General features: G+C 42.1%; 1 protein-coding gene across 8 annotated transcripts in view; it reads left to right on the forward strand.

Moving 5' to 3' along the window:
• ASTN2 (astrotactin 2) overlaps positions 1-23,010 on the forward strand; it is an 836,776-nt gene that overhangs the window by 633,678 nt on the left and 180,088 nt on the right. For all 8 annotated transcript variants that reach the window (XM_073225555.1, XM_073225566.1, XM_073225572.1 and 5 more), the window contains one exon: positions 19,125-19,390. In XM_073225555.1, the coding sequence (XP_073081656.1) occupies positions 19,125-19,390 (266 nt within the window). The remainder of the gene's footprint in view (positions 1-19,124; positions 19,391-23,010) is intronic.

Consider the following 23,010-nt stretch of genomic DNA (forward strand, 5'->3'; position numbering starts at 1 on the left):
AGGAAAGGGTAGAATCTTCCAGGAGGGAGGTGGTCTGGTGTACTGGCAGACAAGGACCTGTGGTCCCTTAGATGGTGTGGGCCCAATTACTGGCTCTTGCAGGTGGCCAGGAACAGGAACAGGAACAGGAAATGGTTTGAAATAGGATGGGCTTGGGCTTGAAATCCCACTTAGGTGTGTGACCCTGCATGTTGATAAAAACAAGGAACAAAGATAACATCTTTGTGCACTTGGTGTCTGGCTGCAGCTAAGCACTTCACATATGTAGAGTTCACTTGACCTTCATATGATCTTATTAAATAAGCAGCTAATGCCCAAATGGTTAAACAGCAAGGCCACATGTTCGTAACTATGAAGCCCAGATTGGAACCCAGTTCTATAAAAGAACCCACTCTCTTACCTTTTTAAATTTCTCTCCCCAAGTATTTGTCTCTAAATGGATATGAGGTTTGCTATGAGGATTAACCAAGATTATGAATATATAGTGGTTTGTACTTAATTAGTGGTAACTTTTTTTATCACCATCATTATTATTATAATTAGATCTTACATTCTCTAGACTGCTCATTCCAGAAGGCCCAGCTCCCAACACTTCCAGTATGGTGCACAACAGGAGGCTGGGGTGGTATCCTTCTGGCATTCTTTGAACAGGCATCAGGGGGGCACTAGTTACATGGATTGGCACAGAGCTCTGGGGCTATCTGAGACCTCAAGTGTATACTTGCAGCCCAGGGCCAGCCCGGGTTTGTCTGGAAGGCCAGGAACAGGTTGAATCAGGAGTGGGCTAAAACAAGAGTTGGGGGCTGAAGGCCCCTGGAGCAGGTTTTGCTCAAAACAGGCAGTGTGTGGGTGCAAACAGAACCTTTCGGGGCCAGGTGAGGTGGTATGCTTTCTTCTCTCACTTCTTGGGCTCCTGGAAACTCCACGGTGCTCGCTGCATGCTCAGCAAGTACCAGGACTTGTAATCTGATGATTTCTCATAGGACAAATAACAGGCTGGACTTTAATTATCCACTTCCCTGTGATCTTTGTCAGTGAGCTGAAGGACAATGCCCATTTGTTGTCCCATCTGTGAGCACTGTGCCCAGCACATAAGAGTTGCTGAGTAAGAGAGTCAGACTAAAAAATGTGACCTTAGGCAAATGGCACTCCCCATTTGCCTAGAGTTTTTCTAACTGCAGTGTAATTCAGTGGGGTCAGTCAGGTAAGACTGGACCATTTTTTGAACACCAGCAATATAGCAGGCATTCCATAGATATTGTCACATGTCAAAGTTGATCCCCTCAACAATGACTCAGGTAGGTATCAATAGCTCCATCTTACAAAAGGGGCAACCAAGGCTCATTAAGGTCAGAGAGCTTGCCTACAGTCACAGCCTGAGAAGTGGTTAGTACTGAATCACCATCCAAGACTACCCACATTTGTGACACCAGCTATCTTCCTATTTTATTGATAAGATTTGTTTCTAAGACTCAAAGAGAGGAGGAGAGATGATGACGCTTAGGAAATCAAGGAATGCAGGGGGAAATCATGGGTGTTATCATGATCACGGAGTGTAAAGACGCTCAGATGACGTGTTCTGAGCAGCATTGCCAGAGAAGAGCAAGGATTGCCCTCCACCCTGGGCTTCCCATGTGGGAGACTCAGAGTGACCTATTTCACCAGAATGGCAAGGAGCTTGGCTCTCTGGGCAGGAGCCTGGGGTACTTCTAGCAGCCCCTGTGTTGCAGGTAGGGGAGATGGACAGTTGTCAAATAGTTTCTGCCCAGCCTTGAGACCTCAATTAGACACTTTCCTCAGACCGGGTGTGGCATGAGAAGCCCATATGCTGTAAACCAGTTAGCAGCCCAAAGTCTCCATTCAGGACTTACCATAGTTTTTTTGCTGATGTTTCGCCAACTACAGAGAGGGGCTAATGGTGCTCCTGACAGCCTGGAGATCTAGTCCAAACATGCCTTAAAAAAAACAGTAACAGACCCTTTCTTTTCTCTTAAAACAAAAAACCTGTGTTTGTTTGACTGCCTTTGTTTGTTTTTGTTTGTTTAAATTACTTACCAGTTAAATTAATTACCACACTTCCCACAGAATCTCAGAGTAAAATAAACTCCCTGGAAAATGCAGTCACTTTAATCCTGTGGCTTTGCATACCCTGGCACCATATTAACATTCCTCATACTAGAGACGTTTTTAAAATGCTCTTTGCAGAGCACTTTAAATACTCTTTTTTCAGCATTTTCATGTAACTTTTTCTTTTTCACTTCACATTGATACCACCTTTATCAAATTTCTTAGGGCTGTCATGATGAAATATCACAAATGGGGGGGCTTAAAATAAAGAGACACTTATTCTCACAGTTCTGGAGGCTAGAAATGTGAATTCAAGGTGTCCAGTGGGCTGGGCTTTCTTGAAAGTGTCAAAGGGAGGCTTTTCGCTTGCCTCTTCCAGCGTCCAGTGGCCCCAAGTGTTCCTTGGGTGGTGTTACCATAATGGCATCTCCATCCTCCTGTGCTGGTTTTCTCCCTGTGTGTCTCTGCCTTTACATGGCATTCTCCTTTCGGTGTGTCTGTGTCTTCTTATAGGGATGCCGGTCAGATTAAGTGTGACCTCCATCTTCTAATTAAAACTGCAGTATGACTTCATCTTAACTGACTACATCTACAACCCTATTTCCAAATAAAGTCACATTCTGACTACCAGGTTAGGCTTTCAACATATGTTTTGGGGGGACACATTTCACTTAATAGCATCACCCTATGAACTAAGTGTTATTCTCTCCATTTACAGAGATTTCTGGTTTAACCTCTGTTTCTTTAAAATGGGATAACAGTAAACAACTAATTCACAGGATTGTTGGGAAAAAAATGAGAAAATGGATGTTAAGCACTTACATATGAGCATGTTACCTAACATGCAGTGATGTTCATTTATTGCATTTATTATGATTATACATAAGTTTGCATATTAAGACCATTGTGTGGTCGGAAGAGTGAAGGCTTTGGAGTTAGACATCTGTCAGAACCCCAGGTCCACTCACCTGGAAGGTTATTTTGGAGAATAGATGAGAAAGACTATTTGAAGTAATGCTTGGTAACTTTTCATAACTGAGAAGCTATGTTACCTTAGACAACTTACTTAGCCTCTCTGTGCTTTACTTCTTCTGCAAACTGGTGATAATAGTAGTTATCTACCCATAGGAATGCTATGAATGTGAAATGACTTATAAGTGCTCTATGAATAGTTTTACTATTATTGTTGTTATTACTATTCTCTACAAAGTGTTCCCCCTTTCTTCCCATATTAGCAACTGAATTCTGAGGAGGAAGAGGAATTTCTTGCTTATAGATTGTAGTAGAGAGAATGTAAACAGTTAAAATTCTAATGCATCTTAATGAAATTTGTCTGAGTCTAGAGATTTATAATTGCTACAACTTTGATTGTAATGTAAAATTATATCTATTATGCCTATCTTTATTACTTAACCTATCACTGAATAATAAATCGGCCCCAAACTTTGTGGCTTAAAACAGCACACATTTCTTATTTCAGTTTCTGTGAGTCAGGAATTTGATACAGCCAAACTAGATCCTCTCCTTCACGGTCTGTCACAAGGCTGAAATTCTGTTATCAGCCAGGGCTGTGATCTCATCTGAAGGCTTGCTTGGGGAAGGATCTGTTTCTAAGATCACTAATACAATTCTTTAAAGATTGTTAGACTGGGGACCTCAGTTTCTTGCTGGCTTTTGGCTGGGTACTGCCCACTGTCCCTTGCCACTCTAGCCACTCCATGATGTTTGTTTCATCAAACCAGCAAGAGAAATTCTGTGAGCAAGACAGAAGTCACAACTTGTGTAACCTAATCACAGAAGTGGCATCCCCTCAATGTTGCTATATTCTGCTGGTTAAAAGTAAGTTACTGGAATGGAAGAGATTTTATCAAGCAGTGAGAATCAGGAGGTGAGATCATTGTAAGCCATTTTAGATGCTCCATCGCTCCCACCCACCTCTTCTTCCCTCTTCTTTTTCTCCTTCCTCCTTCCCTTTCTTCTTCTTTTCTTTTTTGTTCCCTCAGTCTCTTATTCTGTTTATCTATCTAGACATCCATCCATATGTCTGTCATTAGTCTACTTTTTGATGAAACTTCTACTCTAATCTCTACATGCCATATTCAATCCCTATGTGTTTCACAGTCTAGCCTATATTTGGTAAATGGTAAGTGCTCAATAAATGTTTGAATTCAGTTTAAATTTACAGCCTAAAGGAGCATTTAAAAAGAGTCAACTTTACCTATCACTTGAATATAACCATTACATTGGTTATATATATATAAATATAAACATTTACAAAGTTTCCCTTTAATCTATTCATACATACTTATGACCATTTTTGGTATCCAAAAAGTATTATTTCTAATAAAAATGTCTTTATATCTTAATTAATGTGGGGACATGTTTGGCATCATTTTTGTTCTGGCCTTCATAGTTGTCAAACTGGCTACCTAAGAATTACATGAGTCAAACTGACAAGCCCATCTTTGAACATTTAACCATCACAAATAAGACTACATAAATGTCCCTGTGTCCTTTTTTTTGTTAGATTTCCTTGAGATGAGATTGAAGCAGTTTGTTCATAATTTTTCAACTTTATTTTAATATCATACGTGTTTATTTTAATATCATACGTGTAGATGTATTTTTTTCCCCTATACATGGGCTCAGGGAGCACCAGCTAAAATCATACCCAATCTGTAGTGGTTTGAACTAGTAAAGATAATCAAAGGTCAGCAGTAATCACCTTGATAAATGTTAGTAGCATCAAAGGCTCAGAGAACATTCCCTGGGTAGTATCATTGTCTTCAACTCAACTCAATGCTAAGCAAGGACCGCTGGAAAATTTCCACGGGATGTAGTTCTGCTAAGCCCTACGTATCAACCCCAGTCTAGACTTCCTGTCCTCTGGGCTCCAGGATTTAAGCCAGCTTTCCTTTCATGGTGGCTACCATTGCTCTTTGCATCAGTTGGTATCTCTAAGACTGGCTGACAGCAAAGAGACAGTCTCCTTTCCCCAAGCCCCCAACCCCTTGCCCCACATATTCTTCTCATGTCGCTGCTATCCATAATTCTCATTTATTTTTCTAAAAGTAGGAAACATTTATTGTTGTTTTTTAAACATAGTACAAGTGAAAATGCATTTAGAAGGAGGCATCCAAACAGTATGGAATGTAGATATGAAAAATCCCTCATCATTCTACTCCCCAGAAGTAATTGTCTGTACTGATTCTGCGTAATCCTTCCTGCAGCCCTTTTCTCAGTGTTCTTTTGAGAAAAGTACACCTGCAAGGAGAGAAAACCATAGAGCAAATCCCTGTGTGCTCATCACCCTGTGATAATTGTTGTCAATGTTTTGCCCATTTAGTTGCTGCTCTCCCTCACCCCTAATTTAGTTTTTGCTGTTGATCCTGGAGTCTTTTATTGCAAATCCCAGATATCCTCTTATTCCTCCTATAAACACCTCAGTATAGATCTCTAACAGATAATTGTATGTTCTGAACAACTCAACATCATTATCATATCTAGCTTCAAAATATCTTTTTATAATAGTAATGTTTAAATAAGGATCAAACTGCCTGTTGTACTAAGTCTCCTTCAATCTGGAATAGTTACATCTGTCATTTTGCCAATGACCTTGTTTGTTGAAGACATTGACTGGCTTTTTCTTTAGAAGCACCCGCTTCGCAGATTTCACTTGTTGCTGCTTCTTGGTAGTTTTTAACTTGTTCCTCTCTCCTAGAGATTCATCGCTTTGGTTTTTTGCTTTTGTTTTTTGGGTGTTTTTTTGTCTCATGGACCCCTTTTGTAGGAAGATGAAGACTATAGGCCCCTTTAATGGAATAATGTTTTTAAATGTATAAAATTAAGTACATGGAAACTACACAAGAAAAATTATATCAAGATATAATCAGAATCTTTTTAAAAACTGTAATATATATAGGTGCTTCTATATTAATGACAAGTTCTGGTGGAGAGTCTAGTAACTGTCATAATTTCTAAATAATGTTGAAGGTAAACCTTTAGAAATATTTGTAACAACTGTAACATGATAGAAATATATGTGAATTTGATTGTGTCAGAGTTCTGGAAGTTATAGAAGCTACACTACTATAGTTTGTTGCCTACGTTCATAATTTAAGGAAATGCTACATTGCATTTAGAAGATACTCAAAATAAAGATGTATTTTTTTCCCCCTATACATGGGCTCAAGGAGCACCAACTTAAATATATGTGCTGTGCCTTGTAATTACTGTGTAATCTTATCAAAGGCTCTTAATGTCTGGTTTACTACTTTTAGTGATATTAAAATTGTTCTGTGGATCAAGTGCTATGAGTCTGATCCATTGATCAGAAATTTCCCCATAATCCTTTCTCCTAGTGGTTTTAGGATTCATTGATAATAGCTGTCTAGATCTATTATTTTATTATTATTAGAAATTACAAAATGGTAATTTTCTAATTCTGACATTCTTCCTGCACTTATTTATAAAGAAAAATGTGTTTACGTTGAAATCCAGTTCATGTGATAAAACCTTGATTAATACTTGATTCTCATCAATTTTACACATAATGAGCTGGTCTTCTAACCATCCCCAATGGTGACCAGTGAGCTACGCTGATTGGATTTGGTCTGAGGAACATTATGAATTATAGGAAATTTATTTATTTGATATATTTCAATCAACTGCAGTCATTATTCACTTTGATGTTTAATTTGTCCAACCTTAGGCCAGTGTGAGCCCCTCTAAGTTGGTTTCTATGTCCTTTTGAAATCACCACATTAGTCTTTGGCAGCTGTATTGCTTTTTGGCACAGCAAGATATCCCAGGCTCAGTTTGTATTTGTACCACTCCTAATCCAGAGTTGGAATAAGGAATTTTTCCAAGAATATTTTGTTCCTTTTAGAGGGAAATGGTATTTAAAAATAAGAGTTGGTGTTCAATGGTATTTATTGCTACAAGGGTGCTCTTACTTCTAGGCCTTTTCAGTGGACAGAGCTATGAAATGTTTATTTTTTAAAAGAGAAAAAACAAACAAGTTTATATAATTTCCAGTTGAAATTTCAGTGTACAGAATTTTTCTCAGCTTTGGCTTTCTGCATGGTTTGGTTGCCTCATGCCAATAATCTTAATTGTTTGTTATTACCCACTATATACACATAATAGTTTCCAAATAATAATACAAATATTATAACTAGCAGGAAGTCCATAACATCTAGTTTAAGATTGATTTGAAGGTCATTTCTAATTTGGGATATTTCTCACCAAACATGTAAAGTCAAAATACTGCATTTTAAAGCCACTCTAAATAATTATTTTCTCCAGGTGGTTATGACAATACTCTGATATATAGTCAGGGTTATTTTTTCAGTTTGCCTATAATTTGTAGATTGTTTTTGTCTTTCTTTTTTGATTAAAAATGTATATGTGTACATATATATGCATATATATATATACATATATATGTAAAAATTATTTTTTGTGGTCTTGTTTTCTAACAAGATACACTGAGAAAATTGTGGTATCTATTCTTGTCCATTTGACCTCATTTCATTGCTCCCCCTGGGGGTAACCTTTCTGAAAAATTTTTGGTTGTTTCAGTGTTTCTTAGTGAAAAACTATAACCATTTATCTGCTGTCATCTATCTACTGTGTGTATTGTATATACAGACACATATATATGTGTATATATATACATAATACATAATATATTGTATAGTACATATACATGTATGTAATACATATTATGTATATATAAATCTTATTTATATTTAAATGTATGTGAATTTATACTCCTTTCTTATACAAAGAAAGCAGAAAAACACTGCTCTGCACTTTACTATTTCCATTTAATAAAACTTTTGTTTTATTTGTGACTACTCCATATCATATATAAAAATTGTCCTAATTCCTTTTTAAGTACATGGACTTCACTGTGTGGATGCACCATAGTTTTCAACCAGTTCCCTATTGACTGTCCATAGATTCTTAATTTAAGGATTTTATTCCTAATCACTATGATGTAATGGGCAGAAGTAGCAGCAGTTACACATTCAATTTCTAGAATTTCTAACTGCCTAGAGCTGAATCACTAGTAGTATAACAGGTCGGAGGTAGCTTAAGATAGTGGAAAAGTGCTCAGAGGTAAGACTGGTCAAAGTGGAAGTCCAGTTCACCCGAGGGCCTGATTTCACCTCTATGAGCTTCCATTTCTTCATCTTTAAAAAGTGGTAATGAAGCTGACCTCTTGTTGTTGTTAGGGTTCACACAGATCAAATGAGACAGTGTGTGCAAAGCAAATCCTGGAAGATCTGCCTGTAAAAACATGGCTATTATTAACTTCATCGATTTTCTCAGTGATAAGACAGAGAATCTCTAATGTGTCTTAGCCTTTTGTTTTTATTTTATGTTATTTTTTGATAGGTGGGCTCATTCGGCCCTCTCTCTGTCCTTAGCAGCATAGCTGCAGGGCAGAGGAAACCTAATGGGAAACATAAGACACCTTGAATCTGTTCTTCAAAAGTATTACCTGTCAGTATGTTTAAAGGTGATCTTTTAACCTGTGTGTTATTAAGATTGTGGTGAAAATCAAGGGCGAGAGGTGTGACAGCAAGACTGTGTCCTCCTAGGACAGTGGTCAGAGTGAGGCAGTTTGTTTGCTGATAGCTCTTCATACTAAAGCTTCCACCTGCCCCCACCCCAGGTCCACACCCCTCTCCCTGTCTGAACCTGGCAACCTCCTGCTGGCCCCAGGGTGGCCTGGTCTGCCTTGTGGCCTGCCTCAACGTCCTGTCCAAGGAGGCCTATCTGGGAGTCTCTGTCTAAAGCAGGTCATTAGCATCTCAGAGGAATGATTCCTTCTGGGCATTTCCTCCTCAACTCCTAACCTAAGAAGCTACTGGAAGGAGGAGGAAAGAACTGAAGATCTAATCGTGGAATCCTTCCTCTAGGGTATAAGTTTTGAGCAAGAGGAGGAATGGAAAGCAGGTCACCTATTAATGATGCTTCTTCACTCAATTGGACAGAAAAAGGGCTTTGGAATCAGAAGCTCGTTGCCTAATGGCCTTTGGATACAGTCTGTCACCTGTTGGACCTGTTTCCTCAGTTGTATGATATGGTTGTAAAAACTGTAATGTTCCTAGTCCAAAGCACTGTTACTAAGGTTATTGAGATCCATAATATCTTGTGTTTGCCAAAGGAGAATAGAAGCCAGGAAATGTGAACTTTCTCTCTATCCTCTCCCTTTGTCAAGGACTTATCCTATCACATTTAAAAAAATTATAACGAAATGTACATCACAGTGGTTCAACAGTCCCCCTCTCCTTCCCCCCACCTGCCCCAGCCTACTACCCTCCCCCTTAGTAACCACTAGTCATTTCTCAGTATCTATGAGTCTAATGCTGTTCTGTTCCTTCTGTTTTGCATTATTTTATATTCCACAAACAAGTGAAATCATATGGTACTTGTCTTCCTCCACCTGGCTTGTTTCAATGAGCATAATACCCTCTAGCTCCATCCATGTTGTTGCAAGTGGCAGGATTTCTTTTCATTTTATGGCTGAATAATATTCCATTGTGTATATGTACCACATCTTCTAGATCCATTCATCTATTGATGGACACTTAGGTTGCTTCCATATCGTGGCTCTTGCAGACAGTGATAAACATAGGGATGCCTGTATCTTTTTGAATCATAGTTTTGTTTTCTTCAGGTAAATTCCTAGGAGTGGAATTATTGGGTCAGATAGTATTTCTACTTTTAGTTTTTTGATTATCCTACCACATCTTGAAAAAAAATGAGTTACTTATAATAATACTAGTAGCAGTAAGAACTGAAGTGTATTGGGTGTCACAGGGCATATGTATTCTCAAATTATAACAATATGTATCTATATTGCGAGTGATATTAGGCTTATTTTATACATTAAAGAGCAGAGATTCTGAGAGAGGAAGTCTCTTAAGCTTGCCCATCATCACACACAAGGCCTCAGCTAGCCCATAAGTCACCTTTGTATGAAGTAGGAAATAGTACTCCTCCACTTGGATTCAATCCCATGAGCACAGGCATGGTGGGGCAGAGGCTGGATTCAGACCCTATTTAGCCCCTTGCCTTATCACCCTAGTGCAGTACACAACTTGTGTAACTGTACCCAAAGGCCCTGGTCACATGCACAGATATTCAAACCCAGATCTGTCTGATACTCAGACCACATTTTCCACAGCTACCTTAGAGTTCCTCTCTTTCTAGTTCCTTCAGGATCCTGCTCCATCAATTATCTCTTCTCTCTGCCCTATCTCCAGTCTTTCCCCTCTCCTCTCCTCTGGTTTTTTCTTCCTGGCTGAAACACCCAATCAAATCTCTGCATTTGGGTATCACTAGGATTAGATCAAACCATTATTCATCATTTCACCCCAGTGCCTAGCTCCAAACCTGGCACTGAATAGGACTTCTAAACAGATGCTTCTTCAGAGCCCTGGGGGCATTACCCTCAGCTTCCTTGTATCATAGCCAGGACTTTACTGGGTTCCCTGCTGTCCTCAGGGCCTAGTGAGTTAGTTGCCTTGCCCAGGGTAATAATCACTCCTAGTCATGGAAGAACAGTTTTTTCCCAAGAGCAATCATCTTAAGCAGGCACTAGAGGGCAGCAGGAGATCACATATGGTCTTTTCCCAGGTTTCTATTACAGACACAGCCCACCTTATTCCAAAAGGCAGGCGCTTGGGGCTGCTCACTCAACGGCAAGGGTGCTATGCTAAAAGTCTGCAAGTGGGGAGGGAGCCTAAGCACACTTTAGTCTGTGGGAAGGTCACTTCAGGGCCCTTGAGCTGCATGAGGATGCTTTATGCTGCCCCTTACTTTCTTTAGGACAAATAACAGAGCAGCACCTCATGGGTATGTTATTATTTAAGAAAAAGAATCTATTAAAACAATTCTAATTTGTAAGCAAAGAAAAGACATTAGCCGCTACTGCACTACAGAGCAGCATCTAGGGGTCTCTATCCCTGCCCCAGAGAAAATGACCTTCCTTAGAGATTTAAAATTTCCTCAGAGATTTACTGCTTTCACTTGAAACAAGTATCCTCTTGTAGGATATGCTATGTCACTCTGAGCCTTAGTTCTTTCATCTGTAAAAGGGGGCAGCAATCCCTACTTTTCAGGATGGTAGTGAGGACCACACAAGATCATAGGTGTAAATCAGTCAGGGCTGCATCTCTCACTTGAGGCTTAGAGCAGTTCAGTGGAGACTTAGTATACCTGTTTTACAAATGAGGAAGTTAAGGTTGGGGAGGTGAAGTGACTTGGTCCAGAATCTGAAATCAGGTAGTGTGACTCAATAGTTTTGGACTTAAGTGGTCAATTCTACTGTCTACAATCTACTGTGTTCCACTGGGTAGGAAGCATATAGTTTCAGAAGAAATTCTTGCCAATGTGATTAAAGACCAGTAGCTTAAAAAGGAAGATATGCAGATCCATACATATGCAAGAATTGAATGATGCCCTTCCAAACTTTGCAGTGTATTTCTCACCTTGGTAAAGGCCAAGGGCTGGAACAAATAACCTCTGATGGTGCTCTTGACACCATAGAATTTGTAAATTCCTCATTGTGTTCTGTTTCTCATGGATCGTCCAAATAGGCCAAGATTTGGGTATTAACGTTATTGACATTTTACCTATGAGAAGAGAGAGGCTCAGAGAGATTAAGTGACTTGTCCAAGGTCATCCAGCTGGAAGAGCAGGAAATTGAACCCAACCAAGTCACTGTGCTATCAAACCAAAGCTTCCCCTCTGCAATTGGGTTTATTACTTGTGTATTTAGGAAAGAAGATACAAATTAGATCAGATTAGGACATCAGTTGCTGCACTAGGATTCTTTCCTGAGACTTGGCGGTTTTGAAGACCTGTCTTCTTTTTAGCGTCTCCATTGTTGTTTCCCGTTCCATTCTTCAAATATGCACATCACACACATACACACATGTAGAGTCAGATGTATATGCCTCATCAGAAGCCACTCAGGGATGCCGTACAGATCCTGGGATCCACAGTTCATCCCCCTTGTTAGTTACTTAGTCTTAGCATGACCCCCAAGTCGGGGGTAGCCTTGAGATTTCCAGCAGGATAAAGTGCATAACTCTGGGTCTGATGCTTAGGTTGAGAAATGCAGTTCCTGCCTGGGAAGCTATGTAGGTTTAACAGGGCAGCCCCAAGTTAGAACTGGAAGCCTAGAAAGGTAATGCGTCCTACAGCACTGGAAGTGTCCAAAAAGAAGCTGGAGGATGATTTGGTGTGAATGAGACATCTGATGGGATTTTTGATGAGGTGACCCTTTAAAATACCTTTATCCATGAAATCCTTTATCCCATGTAAAAGGGTGGGTGAACCTGGCAGTGCTGTCTGGGGGTGGCAGGAACAGGGAAGGCCCTTCTCACTCCTGCACCAGAGGTGACTCACTGTGCAGGGTTGAGAAGTGCGCTTCAAATTTTGGAATGGAAAACATGGATAATGGAAGGAGGTACAAAAGCTGCACTAGTTATTAATGGTGTGGCCTTGGGAAAATTTCTCTCTCTGAACTGCTATTTTTGGATCAATAAAGGAAGGTTAAGACCTTTGCCTTTGGGTGAGGATGGTAATAAATTGAGATAGTGGGTTTGACGTCTGATAAGTTCCATGAATGGAAAAGATTAAAGAAAAAAGGGTCTGACCACACATTCATCTATTTATTTATTCACATATTTACCTGCAAGTTGTCTGTACTACATCAGTGAACTCAGTGCTGGGGATGAAAATGGTCATTAAAACTGGCCATGTCCCTGACACCCTGGAGCTCACAGATTAGTTGGGGAGGCACCTTAATTCAACTAGCACAGTAACTAAAATTACAAACATGACAAGCGCTATAATGGCGATGATGATATAAATGGTTCAGCTGAGAATAAAAATTGAGAATAAGCAAAATATAGTTTATGAATATATGTATGTTCAAAAGTAGAGATGAGAGTTGGTTCCCACAGTCCTTTTAATTATTCACTGGGATAGTCTTCTGCTCCTAGATGAGAATTTTAGCAGGGTACATCTAACCTATCACTTTTATAGAATGGACAGGCCTATTTTAAGCAGCTAATGCAGTTTCAAATGAGAAATTAAGATGTACAGCCCAAGATTTTAATCAGATCTTGAAATCTGCAGATCAGCTCTCCTTGCCTTCCCCAGGGACACCCCTTCACCCAGAGGAGGGGCAGGGCTGGGCCTTGTGCTTGTTCTCCACCTGGCACTTCCTGTCTCTCTGTGGTTAAAACAGAAGGAAGGAGAGTGGTAGGATTAGGAAGGTCCTTCTTGCCCTGGCACCCTTGTACCTGGCTCTTGGGAGGTTTTTCAGGGGCTTCTCAGCAATCCCCATTGCTAGGGGCTTCTCCCAGGACCCAGGACAGAGTAGTTTCTCTTTGGCTGGCTGCTGCCAATCATCCCCCCCCCACCCCCACCCCCGCCACCTTCAGTTTCTCTGGCCACCCACCTCATGGAGATTCTCACTGTGGGGACCCCTGAGACGCTGTTAGAATTTGTCTTGGGTGGGACTCAACAAAGTTGCAAGCCAGCTCTTTCTCCTGTGTGACCTATATCCGGCCCTGGGGAAATAAGCATTTTTCACCACTGAAAACCCCTGGGATTTGGGGCTATTCCCTGTGCGGTCCTTCCTGGTCTGCCACCACAGGCCACTAGAGCTTTTGAAGGTAGACTAAGACCTGAGTCCACTACTTTTCCAGTTGCCAAGAACACAGAGCAGGTAATCCAAGAGGAACTGCTGAGACCCCTTGGGATTAGAAGGTAGCGTGCTCTACATGCCCTGCCTGCGGCGCTGGAAACTCTACACACCAGGTAACAGCTCTCTCCAAAACAAATCTCCTCTAAATCCTTCCTGTCTAACTCTCTGGCCTTGTTTTATTTCCTTGTTCTGGCTGAAGCTTCTAGAGTTATGAAACTAGTTAAGGATTCATCTCCTTCGTATATTCTGCATATGGGGGTCTGGCTTTGGGGTTTCACTTCTGTCGTGGTGTCTCGATAGAAATTTCTGTCTTAACGTCCTGTGACAACAACAGCAATAATAATTATTATAACAACCTCAGCAGTAACAAAACAGTAACAGCCAACACTGACTGAGTGCTTAACCTCCTTCATCCTCACAGGCTCCGATTCAGGTTCGTGCTGTTATTTATAAAGGGCGCACTGACGGTGCTGGCCCTTGCCTGTTCAGCCGAGAAGTCCAGATTGCACAACGCACAAGCACAGGCCCTGCTGATGGCATTTCAGCTGGCTCCTTGCCCTTTGTCAAGGATATTGGTGTGGGTCCTGGAGTCAGGCCTCAGAGCAATTGCCTTCCTCCACAGGAGACAGTAACTAACTCCGCCTAAGAAATGATTCCCATTTCAGCAATTCCTGGGAGGCCATTGCTGTAATAAAGGCCATTCTTTATGATATAAAAGTCTCACCCTCTTCCCCCCTCACCCTTAACGTTTCTAATTTGAGCCCCTCTGGTCCCTGTGGAGCCTTTAAATGCTTCAAGTGCAAGACTATTGCCAAAGCAGGCCCATCTGACTCGGAGGCGGCACCCTGTGCCGCTGCCGAATATTGAACAAACATTCGCACAGCTCTGGCTCTCCCAGAAGCCCTTAGTCTGATGCCTTTGTTTTGTTTTCTGGCTGAGGGCAAGCAGTGCCATCACCTCCTGCCGGAAAGCCCTGGCTGCCCTCCCAACAAGGAGTTGTCACTTCAACTCAGGCTTTTTTTTTTTTTTTGGTGGCAATGAAATAATACCCAGCGGGAATTTGGGAGGAGAAAAAAGAGAGTTCAGTTGGCAGGTTCTCAAATGAATGGGTTGTAGTGTCATTGGAACTGAATTGGGCTTGAAACCAGACATGATCCTATTTTGGAAGCATTGTTCAGAGGGATGGGAAATGTGAACAGAGGATAAGTCTCTTCAAAAATGCTCTTTATCCCTGCCCGTTAAAGGCAGCCTGTTTTAACTGAACTCTCCCATCCCCTCAATGGCAAGTGCCTCTGTGAAAACCTGGAGGAGGTCAGACCAACTGGCAAATTGATCAGCTATTCATCTCTTAACCTTTCAATCGAGAGAGCTAATTTTACTTAGAGAAGAAGCGGTCACTTGATTACAAACCATCAAATAATTGACAGTCTTGAAATCCTCAAATCTTGGCTCTTAGACTCATCACTGCTTTGATAATATAGCACAATGATCACGATATATAAATATGTATTCAACAGATATTTATTAAAAACATTACTGAAAGTCTTCTGTATTCCAGGTACTATGTAAAGTACACGTGGGAATCAGCAAACCTAATACTGTCATTGTCCTCATGGAGCTTACAGTCTCTAGATATTACCAGGTGATACAAAGAACAGGATGCTACAAGGGTCTTTAACATGCAACCCTAATATAGATTGGAGGTATGGGGATGGAGTTCCGGGATGACTTTTTTGAGCAACTGGTACTTGAACTAAGATCTGAAGAGGAAATGGGAGTTAGCCAGGAGAAGGCAGGGCCAGGGGTGGGATGGGGAAAACATTCTGCACAGAGAGAAGAGCAGATGCAAAGACAAGCAAAAGGCACAGGATGCACGCAGGGACCTAAGGGCCAATGTAGCTGAAAGTTAAAGAATTAGGAGGAAAGGTTGAGAGATCAGAATGAAGAGACAGATGGGCTGTCTAGATCCCACATTACCTATGTGCCATCTTAAGGGTTTCGGTCTTTTTCCCAAGAGCAGTGAAATGCCATGGAGGGGTTTTAAGCAGGAGTAAGAATATAGGGTTTGCCTTTCAAAAAGATGTCCTGAGCAGCAGAGTGAGGCTGGATCAGAAGCAATTAGCTTTCACAGTTGTGATGTCTACAGAGGAATAATTAATGGCACAACTAAGGTCCTCCCTGTTTTAACTCTCATTCAGATCGAAACTTGGGTATGACACAACTGATATGAAAAGAATCATTGTTAATAAATGTGCCTGGGACTTAGAGTAAGTCTCCATTTAGGCCTTGGGCTCCTCACTTGGTAAGTGGTAGGGTTGAGCCAGATGATACCCAGCTTCCCTCCTTTTGCAAAACCAGCCATTAAGTTCAAGTGTGAATTCTATACCGCCACTGCAGTGCACTTTTCAGCCCAGACCATGAACTCTTAACCCTGCTTTTTGGACTGATAGACTGAAAAAAAAAAACATTTATTGGATGAAAGCCAACCAGCAAAGATCTGTAGTTTGTTTTATTGTTAAATGGCTACTGGTATTTTTAACCCAACAACTAGGAATGTTTGTTTGTTTGATCGAGGGAATTTTTATTCCCAGCACCATGTTACATTCCTTCCCAACTAAATTATGTATATGTGGCAAGGTGCTATGAGGGCAGGACAATTATGTTTTAAAATATGAGATAAAAATAGTAGTTTAATGATTAATTGGTTAACAGAAGAATGAGTCCTATGCTGAAAGAATAACTATGTGTCACTGTGTGACCTTAGCAAGTCATCTTCCTTCTTTTGGGACACAATCTCCCCTTGCTTAAAATGGGAGGGTTGTACCATATTAGCATTTTGAAAGTGTACTTTTTCAATAGTTTTTGAAAGATGTTTTGTAGAGAAAGGAGGGCCAACTCTGTTTTTTTCTTCTTGGAAATGTACTATCCAAGTGTATCAATGGCCTAATTGACTCCAAAGTTTTCACGTCAACTAATCCATCATACTGCCACCTTCCTGTGTGATTATATGTGAATCTTCTCTCTGAGACTCAGTTTCCCCATCTGTAATGGGGTTAGGATAAAGGTTTTCAAACTTTTTCTGTAAAGGATCATATAATAAATATTTTAGGCTTTGTGGGCCATTGGATCTTTGTTGCAGCTACTCAGTTCTGCCATTGTAGCTGTACATGATACATAAATGAAGGAGGGTGGCTGTGTTCCAATGAAACTCTATTTATGAAACGGGCAGAGGGACCCATTTCACCCATGGACCCATAGTTTACTGACCTCTTGGCCAGCGTGTAGGTTAACTGCTCTCTAATGCCCTGCAGCTCTGATTCCCCCCGACTTCCTCCCCTGAACGGTTCTTCTCTCCCAAGTTTGAAGTCACCCTTCTCCAAAACTATCCTTCTGGCCTGCATTTCCAAAAATCATCCTCATCTTCTTTCAATGTGTCTGTATATAAGACTGTCTCAGTGTCCCCAGCTGCTGTAATGCCTTCTTCACAGTTTTGTTTTGTTTATCTTAGTAACTACCCTTCTTTAATCCCTCTGAAGGATTGGTTAGCTGGAATTCGCCTTGTCTTCTTCCCCCAGAGCCTTTGATCTGATGCTCATAAGCATTTGCTGACAGCCAGACAGAAAAGGTGGAGCCCAGATCCCAGGCCTGAGGGCCCAGAGAGGGATGAATGAAGGCTGCAGTTATTTGTATTTGGAATTGGCAAGCGCATTTCCAGATCAGCTGCATGTCATTGCAAGCCTATCGCAAGCGCAGAAAGCAGCCCTCCTTTTTCTCCCAGGCCTTCTGCCCAGGGATCCTGTTTCTACTGAGGCAGGAGCTTTCCTTGACTTCATCAGGCTTAGAAGAAGCTGCCGTCTAGACAGTGCTCTGCCCCTTACTACAGGGATCCCCTGTTTTGCTACTCAGACTGTACATTGTGCAACTTTGAGGACACCATTCATATGCTCTGTGATATCAGTGGAACCTTCTGGGTTACAAACTGCCTTGTTTCTTCAAGCTTTGGACATAGTTGTAGACCCCTCTACTTATGAAATATTATATAGAAGGCCAGCCAATAAAAAAGGTACAAGTGAAACTGCTCTATATGAAGCTGAGATGCAGGTTTAGAGTCTGTCTGCTTGGTTTTCCTCTTGCTCTCTGCAAGCAGCTACTGAGATGGTTCTTGGGATCTCTAGAACTCCTCAGAAGAATTCTGGCAGCTCTAGCCTAGATCATGAATGTCTTTCTAACCATTTGGAGTTCTTTAATTAAGTCTCAAATGCATCCCTAGCACCATGCCAGGTGCTGAAGGGCAGGGGTGCAGAGTGGGAGATGCAGCCCCTCATCTTCAAGAGCTGCTTACACGGTTGAAGAGGTCAGCAGAAAATGCAACAAGAAAATGAGCTTAACAAGATAAACTCTTATAAGTAGACATGTTTATTCAGAGAAGGGCTAAAGCAAGGAGGAAAGACTTCCTGAAGAGGGACACATTGGAATGGAGAATTGTTGGGTGGTAAAGATTTAGAGAGGCAGAGGAGCGGACAAGTAGGACAGGTGAGCAAAGGTACAAAGATAGGAAATGCTAGTTTTATGGATCATGAGAGATCATACAGAATGGAGCATCCAGAATGAGTCAATCAGTGTGCGTATGAAGAAAAAGGCAAGAAAAGAAGTTTGAACAAGGATGCAGATGAGCATGGAAAGCAAGGGGGAATAATTGCTTTTCCAGATAGGTCCACCTCCTTCTATCTTATTTACCACTCATAAGTATTTCTGTTAGAATTATTAGGTCCATTTTTACAGGATTCATCGCTATAGGCTCTTTGACATAAGAGAGTTTCCTAAGGTTGCATAGCTATTATCAAGCAGAATTAAGATCTAAAATGAAATTAACCTGACTCCAAAATTTGTTTCCCCCATTATGTGGGACTTTATGGAAACTATAAGACTGGAGCAACTTTTTAAAAGACATATAGAATTTGTGTAAACTGACAGTAGACAGGAGACATTTCCTGTTGGGAAAACTATCCTTGAATATTTACATCTTGCAGGGGTCCTTGGAGGCTCCTCCAGTCCAATCTGCCAACTTTAAGGGTGGAGGAAGCGAGGCCCAGAAAAAAGCAAGGGGCTATTTAATGTAAATGGTAAAACGAGACCTCACTCTGGTGTCTGAATCCTCGGGGTAGTGCTCTTTCCAAGGCATCAGGAACACCCCACTCTACCATCTTTTATCCCTTCCATTGCAAAAGGAATAACCACCTCCTTGGCACATTGGACAATTTACAGGTTCAAGAATCTGACCTTTTGAACAATACTGAATTTTTCTCTCCCTCTCCAGAGACCACAGAGCTGGGCAGCAAGAAGGAACTCAAGTCCATGCCCTTCATCACCTACCTCTCAGGTCTGCTGACAGCCCAGATGCTGTCGGATGACCAGCTCATCTCAGGTGTGGAGATCCGCTGTGAAGAGAAAGGCCGCTGTCCCTCTACCTGCCACCTTTGCCGCCGGCCAGGCAAGGAGCAGCTGAGCCCCACACCAGTGCTGCTGGAAATCAACCGTGTGGTACCACTTTACACCCTCATCCAAGACAATGGCACCAAAGAGGTGAGCTCCCCTGACATGACCACTAAGTCAAATCTAAGTGCCAACCCTCCTACCTCCTGCTCTGGAGAACCCGAAGTCTATCAGGATGTCATCATTGTCATCACAGTGATAACTAGCATTTATTGGTACCTTACCATGTTTTAAGTACACATAAAGTTGCTATAACCAATAGATCTTCAAATCACCGTAATTCAGTACAATAGACGTCATGGCTTGAGTCAGAGTCCCAAGTAAATGTTTTTGATTGATGGGTGGCTTTACTCTGAGAAGTGATTCAGAGACCCAGATAGTTCCATCTTGTGCTACATCAACCTGATGCTTGCATGGTTGCTGTGGAAGAAGAAGGCACATGGAGAAGTGAAAATGGGCCAAGCCTGAAAGTGGCAGATCTCATTTCAGCTCCCATTCCATTGGCTAGAACTCAACCACTGGGCGCACACATCTTTAAATGGTGGTAGATCTCATTTCAGCTCCCATTCCATTGGCTAGAACTCAACCACTGGGCACACACATCTTTAAATGGAGACAACGAGATGTGTCTCTCTGTTTGCCTAGGAGAAGATGTGGGTATAAGAGTCTCTGCCCCAGTACTTGGATCACCTCTTTAATCTGCCCTCTAGATCTATGATTTATTTGTAAATATTGGTTTTCTTCATATGAAATTGCTAATATTTGATCATTTTTTATTTATCAAAATGGTTCCCCCTAGTGTCATGCCCACTTTACAAGTGAGGGAACCTTGAAGATGTTTAGTGATTTGCTCAAACTTGGTCTGCTGCAGAGCCTACATGCTTAATCTTGAAATCATATCTCTTTTTCCTCTTTTGGTATCTATCATTTTCAATTGCAGCATGTCAGGGCTTGGGGGGACAATATAAATAATTCAATGTATGGTTTGCAAACTTGTATTCATGAAAACACTTTTTCCAGATGCATTCTTTCAGGAACCCCAACCCATAAAACCAGGAATAGTGATGCCACTCCTTCAGTTAGGAAGAGGATGGTAGATAAAGCATCTCCATTTGGTCCCCAGTCTTCCCTCTGCAGCAACTCCTAGACAGCCCTGGGCCTCCAAAGAAGATAATCTGTTAGACCCCTGACCAAATCCAGCAGGATGCTGTAGATTATGGACCCCTCCCATTGCATCCTGTTGTACTGAGTGGAGGGTGATGAGTGGTCACGTAGGGTTTCACAGAGCACAGACAGGGAATGAGAGTAAGGATGTGGGGAGAGTGTCAGAGAGACAGCCCGAGGCAGGGAAGGGCATGATCTATACAAAGACTGAAAGAAATTCCCCATGACTTAGATGAGTAGTTAGAGGGAAAGCACAGGTGAGACCAGAGGAGTCAGAAGGAGCCTGACCATACAGGATATGGGAAAGTGGGCATGGAGTTTGGACCCTATCTGGATGGCAGTGAGATGCTTAAGATACATGCTTAGCAGGAGGCTGATAGGATTATATTTGGGGTGCAAAAGGAGCTCTCTGGAAACAACTCAGATGACCATCAGTGGGAGAGCAGTTAAATAAGTGTACGATGGAATACTCTATGCTAGACAAAATGAACTATAGTGACACTTACTGTGAGATGAATGAACATAATACTAAATGAAGAAAACAAGTCCCAAAGATACATTTTATGTAGAAGGGACCCTTCCCCCTACTTAAGTTAAAACAGACACACACCACATACCAAACACATTACCTCTTAGGAATAAATACAGGTGCACTAAGCTATTTAAAACAGGGAATCACAGAAATAATGCACCTAGGATTCGGGAAGTGGTAATCTGGAGTCAGAGGAGGCACTGGGATGGCGTGAGGGAACGTCTGTTACATGTAGGTATCAAGTTCCCAGCTGGCATTTGGTGTGGCCAATTTGTGGGAGTTTATGAAAGCATAAAAACTAGCTAACTAATACTAACTGGATGAATACATAAAGCCCAAGCATGCCTGGGGCAACAGTGAGCTTGGGACATGAACAAGCACCACAAATAGCCTAATTCTGTGCATCAGAGGTCAAACAAACAACAACAAAATCCAAGTAGGTATATGTATATCTGCACGTCTGGCCTCAGGATGACAGTCCGCTGTGGAAACATAATCACGGAAGCAAGAACACCTGTGAGGAGGCTGTTGTGGCTTCTGCAGAATGCCAAGTGTGGTCTGACCAGTGTCATGTCAGTGGGGACGCATAAGCAGCATAGACAACTCTTTAGGGCTGAGCTCCCTAGGACTTGGTGAGTAAGGCCGTTTGCTGCTCTGTGAACTTGCTCCAAGGACTGACTGTCCTTCTGGGCCACACTCTCCTCATCTGTCGTGTGGCATGATGCTAGCTAAGTCACAGGACTTGTGATGCATTCTTGTCACATGTGGTAACAAGAGGACTGATGGTTCCTTACCTCTCTGCTTAGGAGTCAGATTCCTCCAGGTCTGCATTCTATGCCAGCTTCCCTCAGCATCATCAAAATAGTTAATTCTTTGGAAATCCAGCGAGGCCTTTCTGAGGCCAGTGCTGGGATGTTATCGGAGAAGCCCAAGAGTGTGCAAGCGCCAGTAGATGGCACTGCTCTCCTTGCAGGAGCCCTGGAGCTCTTGAATCGCTAGTCATTCACTCATTCATTAAGTAATTCTGGGCAACTACTGTGTGCCAAATGCTCCATTCATGCCCTGAGAAGTGAAGAATACGACAAGTGGACATGGTCTTTATCTTTATGGAGTTTACAGACTTGTGGACAAGATGGATATTAAGGAAAAAAATCACACAAATAAGTAATGACACACTGTGCAAAGTACTAAGAGAAGACTGGGCCAGTGGGTTGAAAGTGGGACAGGGAGCCTTGTGGAGTCAGGGAAGGCTTCCCTGAGGAAGAAGTGACATTTGAATCTAATCCTTAGGGATCTGGTGCATAAAGTGAATGTGAAGGACTGGGATTCGGGGAGGGGAGTGAGACAGAGCACATGTCAGGTGAAGGCCCAGCTCCTCCAAAGGCTGGAAGAATGAGCAAGCGTAGCCCATTTTCCTGAGGAATGAGTGAGAACTAGTGTGGCAGGGGCTGAAATTAAGGGGCAGTTCAGTGGGCAATGCTGAGGAGAGGTGACAGGGCCAGGCCAGGCCAGGTGGTGCCATGGAGGCTGTGATGGTGAGGAATGTGGTCCCTGGTGGGGGGTGCCAGGGAGGACAGGGCCAACAGGCAGGGGTGCTCAGTCTTCTCTGCTGCAAGCTCTTCTCCTAGTCATCCCTGCCCCAGAGCATTAGAGCTGGTTTCCTCCGAGTCTCCAGTTTCTTCACCCTGTCTCCAGACCCCAACACCGGCCCTTTTAAAGCTTCACAGCAGCCTAGGGCTGCAGTATGCTAGGCATTTCTGAGGGAGCCAGGCTGTGGTAGGAGTAGGTAGCACTGGCCCACTGTAGGTCTGGAAATGATCGTGGAGGAGGCAGTGTGGCCACTGAATGATGCTGGAGTGAAAAGAAAGCAGCCACTCACATTGTGTCCATCAGCTGGTTTCCAGCCTCCTCTCCAAACCCCTATAGCTCGTTTCCCCTGGCTACTCCATCTCCCTGCCTTTCTCTGCAGCCAGAGTCAGACGCCACATGGGTAAGACACAGAAGTGCCTTGGCC

This window comes from Manis javanica, chromosome 2, assembly GCF_040802235.1.
Source record: "Manis javanica isolate MJ-LG chromosome 2, MJ_LKY, whole genome shotgun sequence".
Classification (NCBI taxonomy): domain Eukaryota; kingdom Metazoa; phylum Chordata; class Mammalia; order Pholidota; family Manidae; genus Manis; species Manis javanica.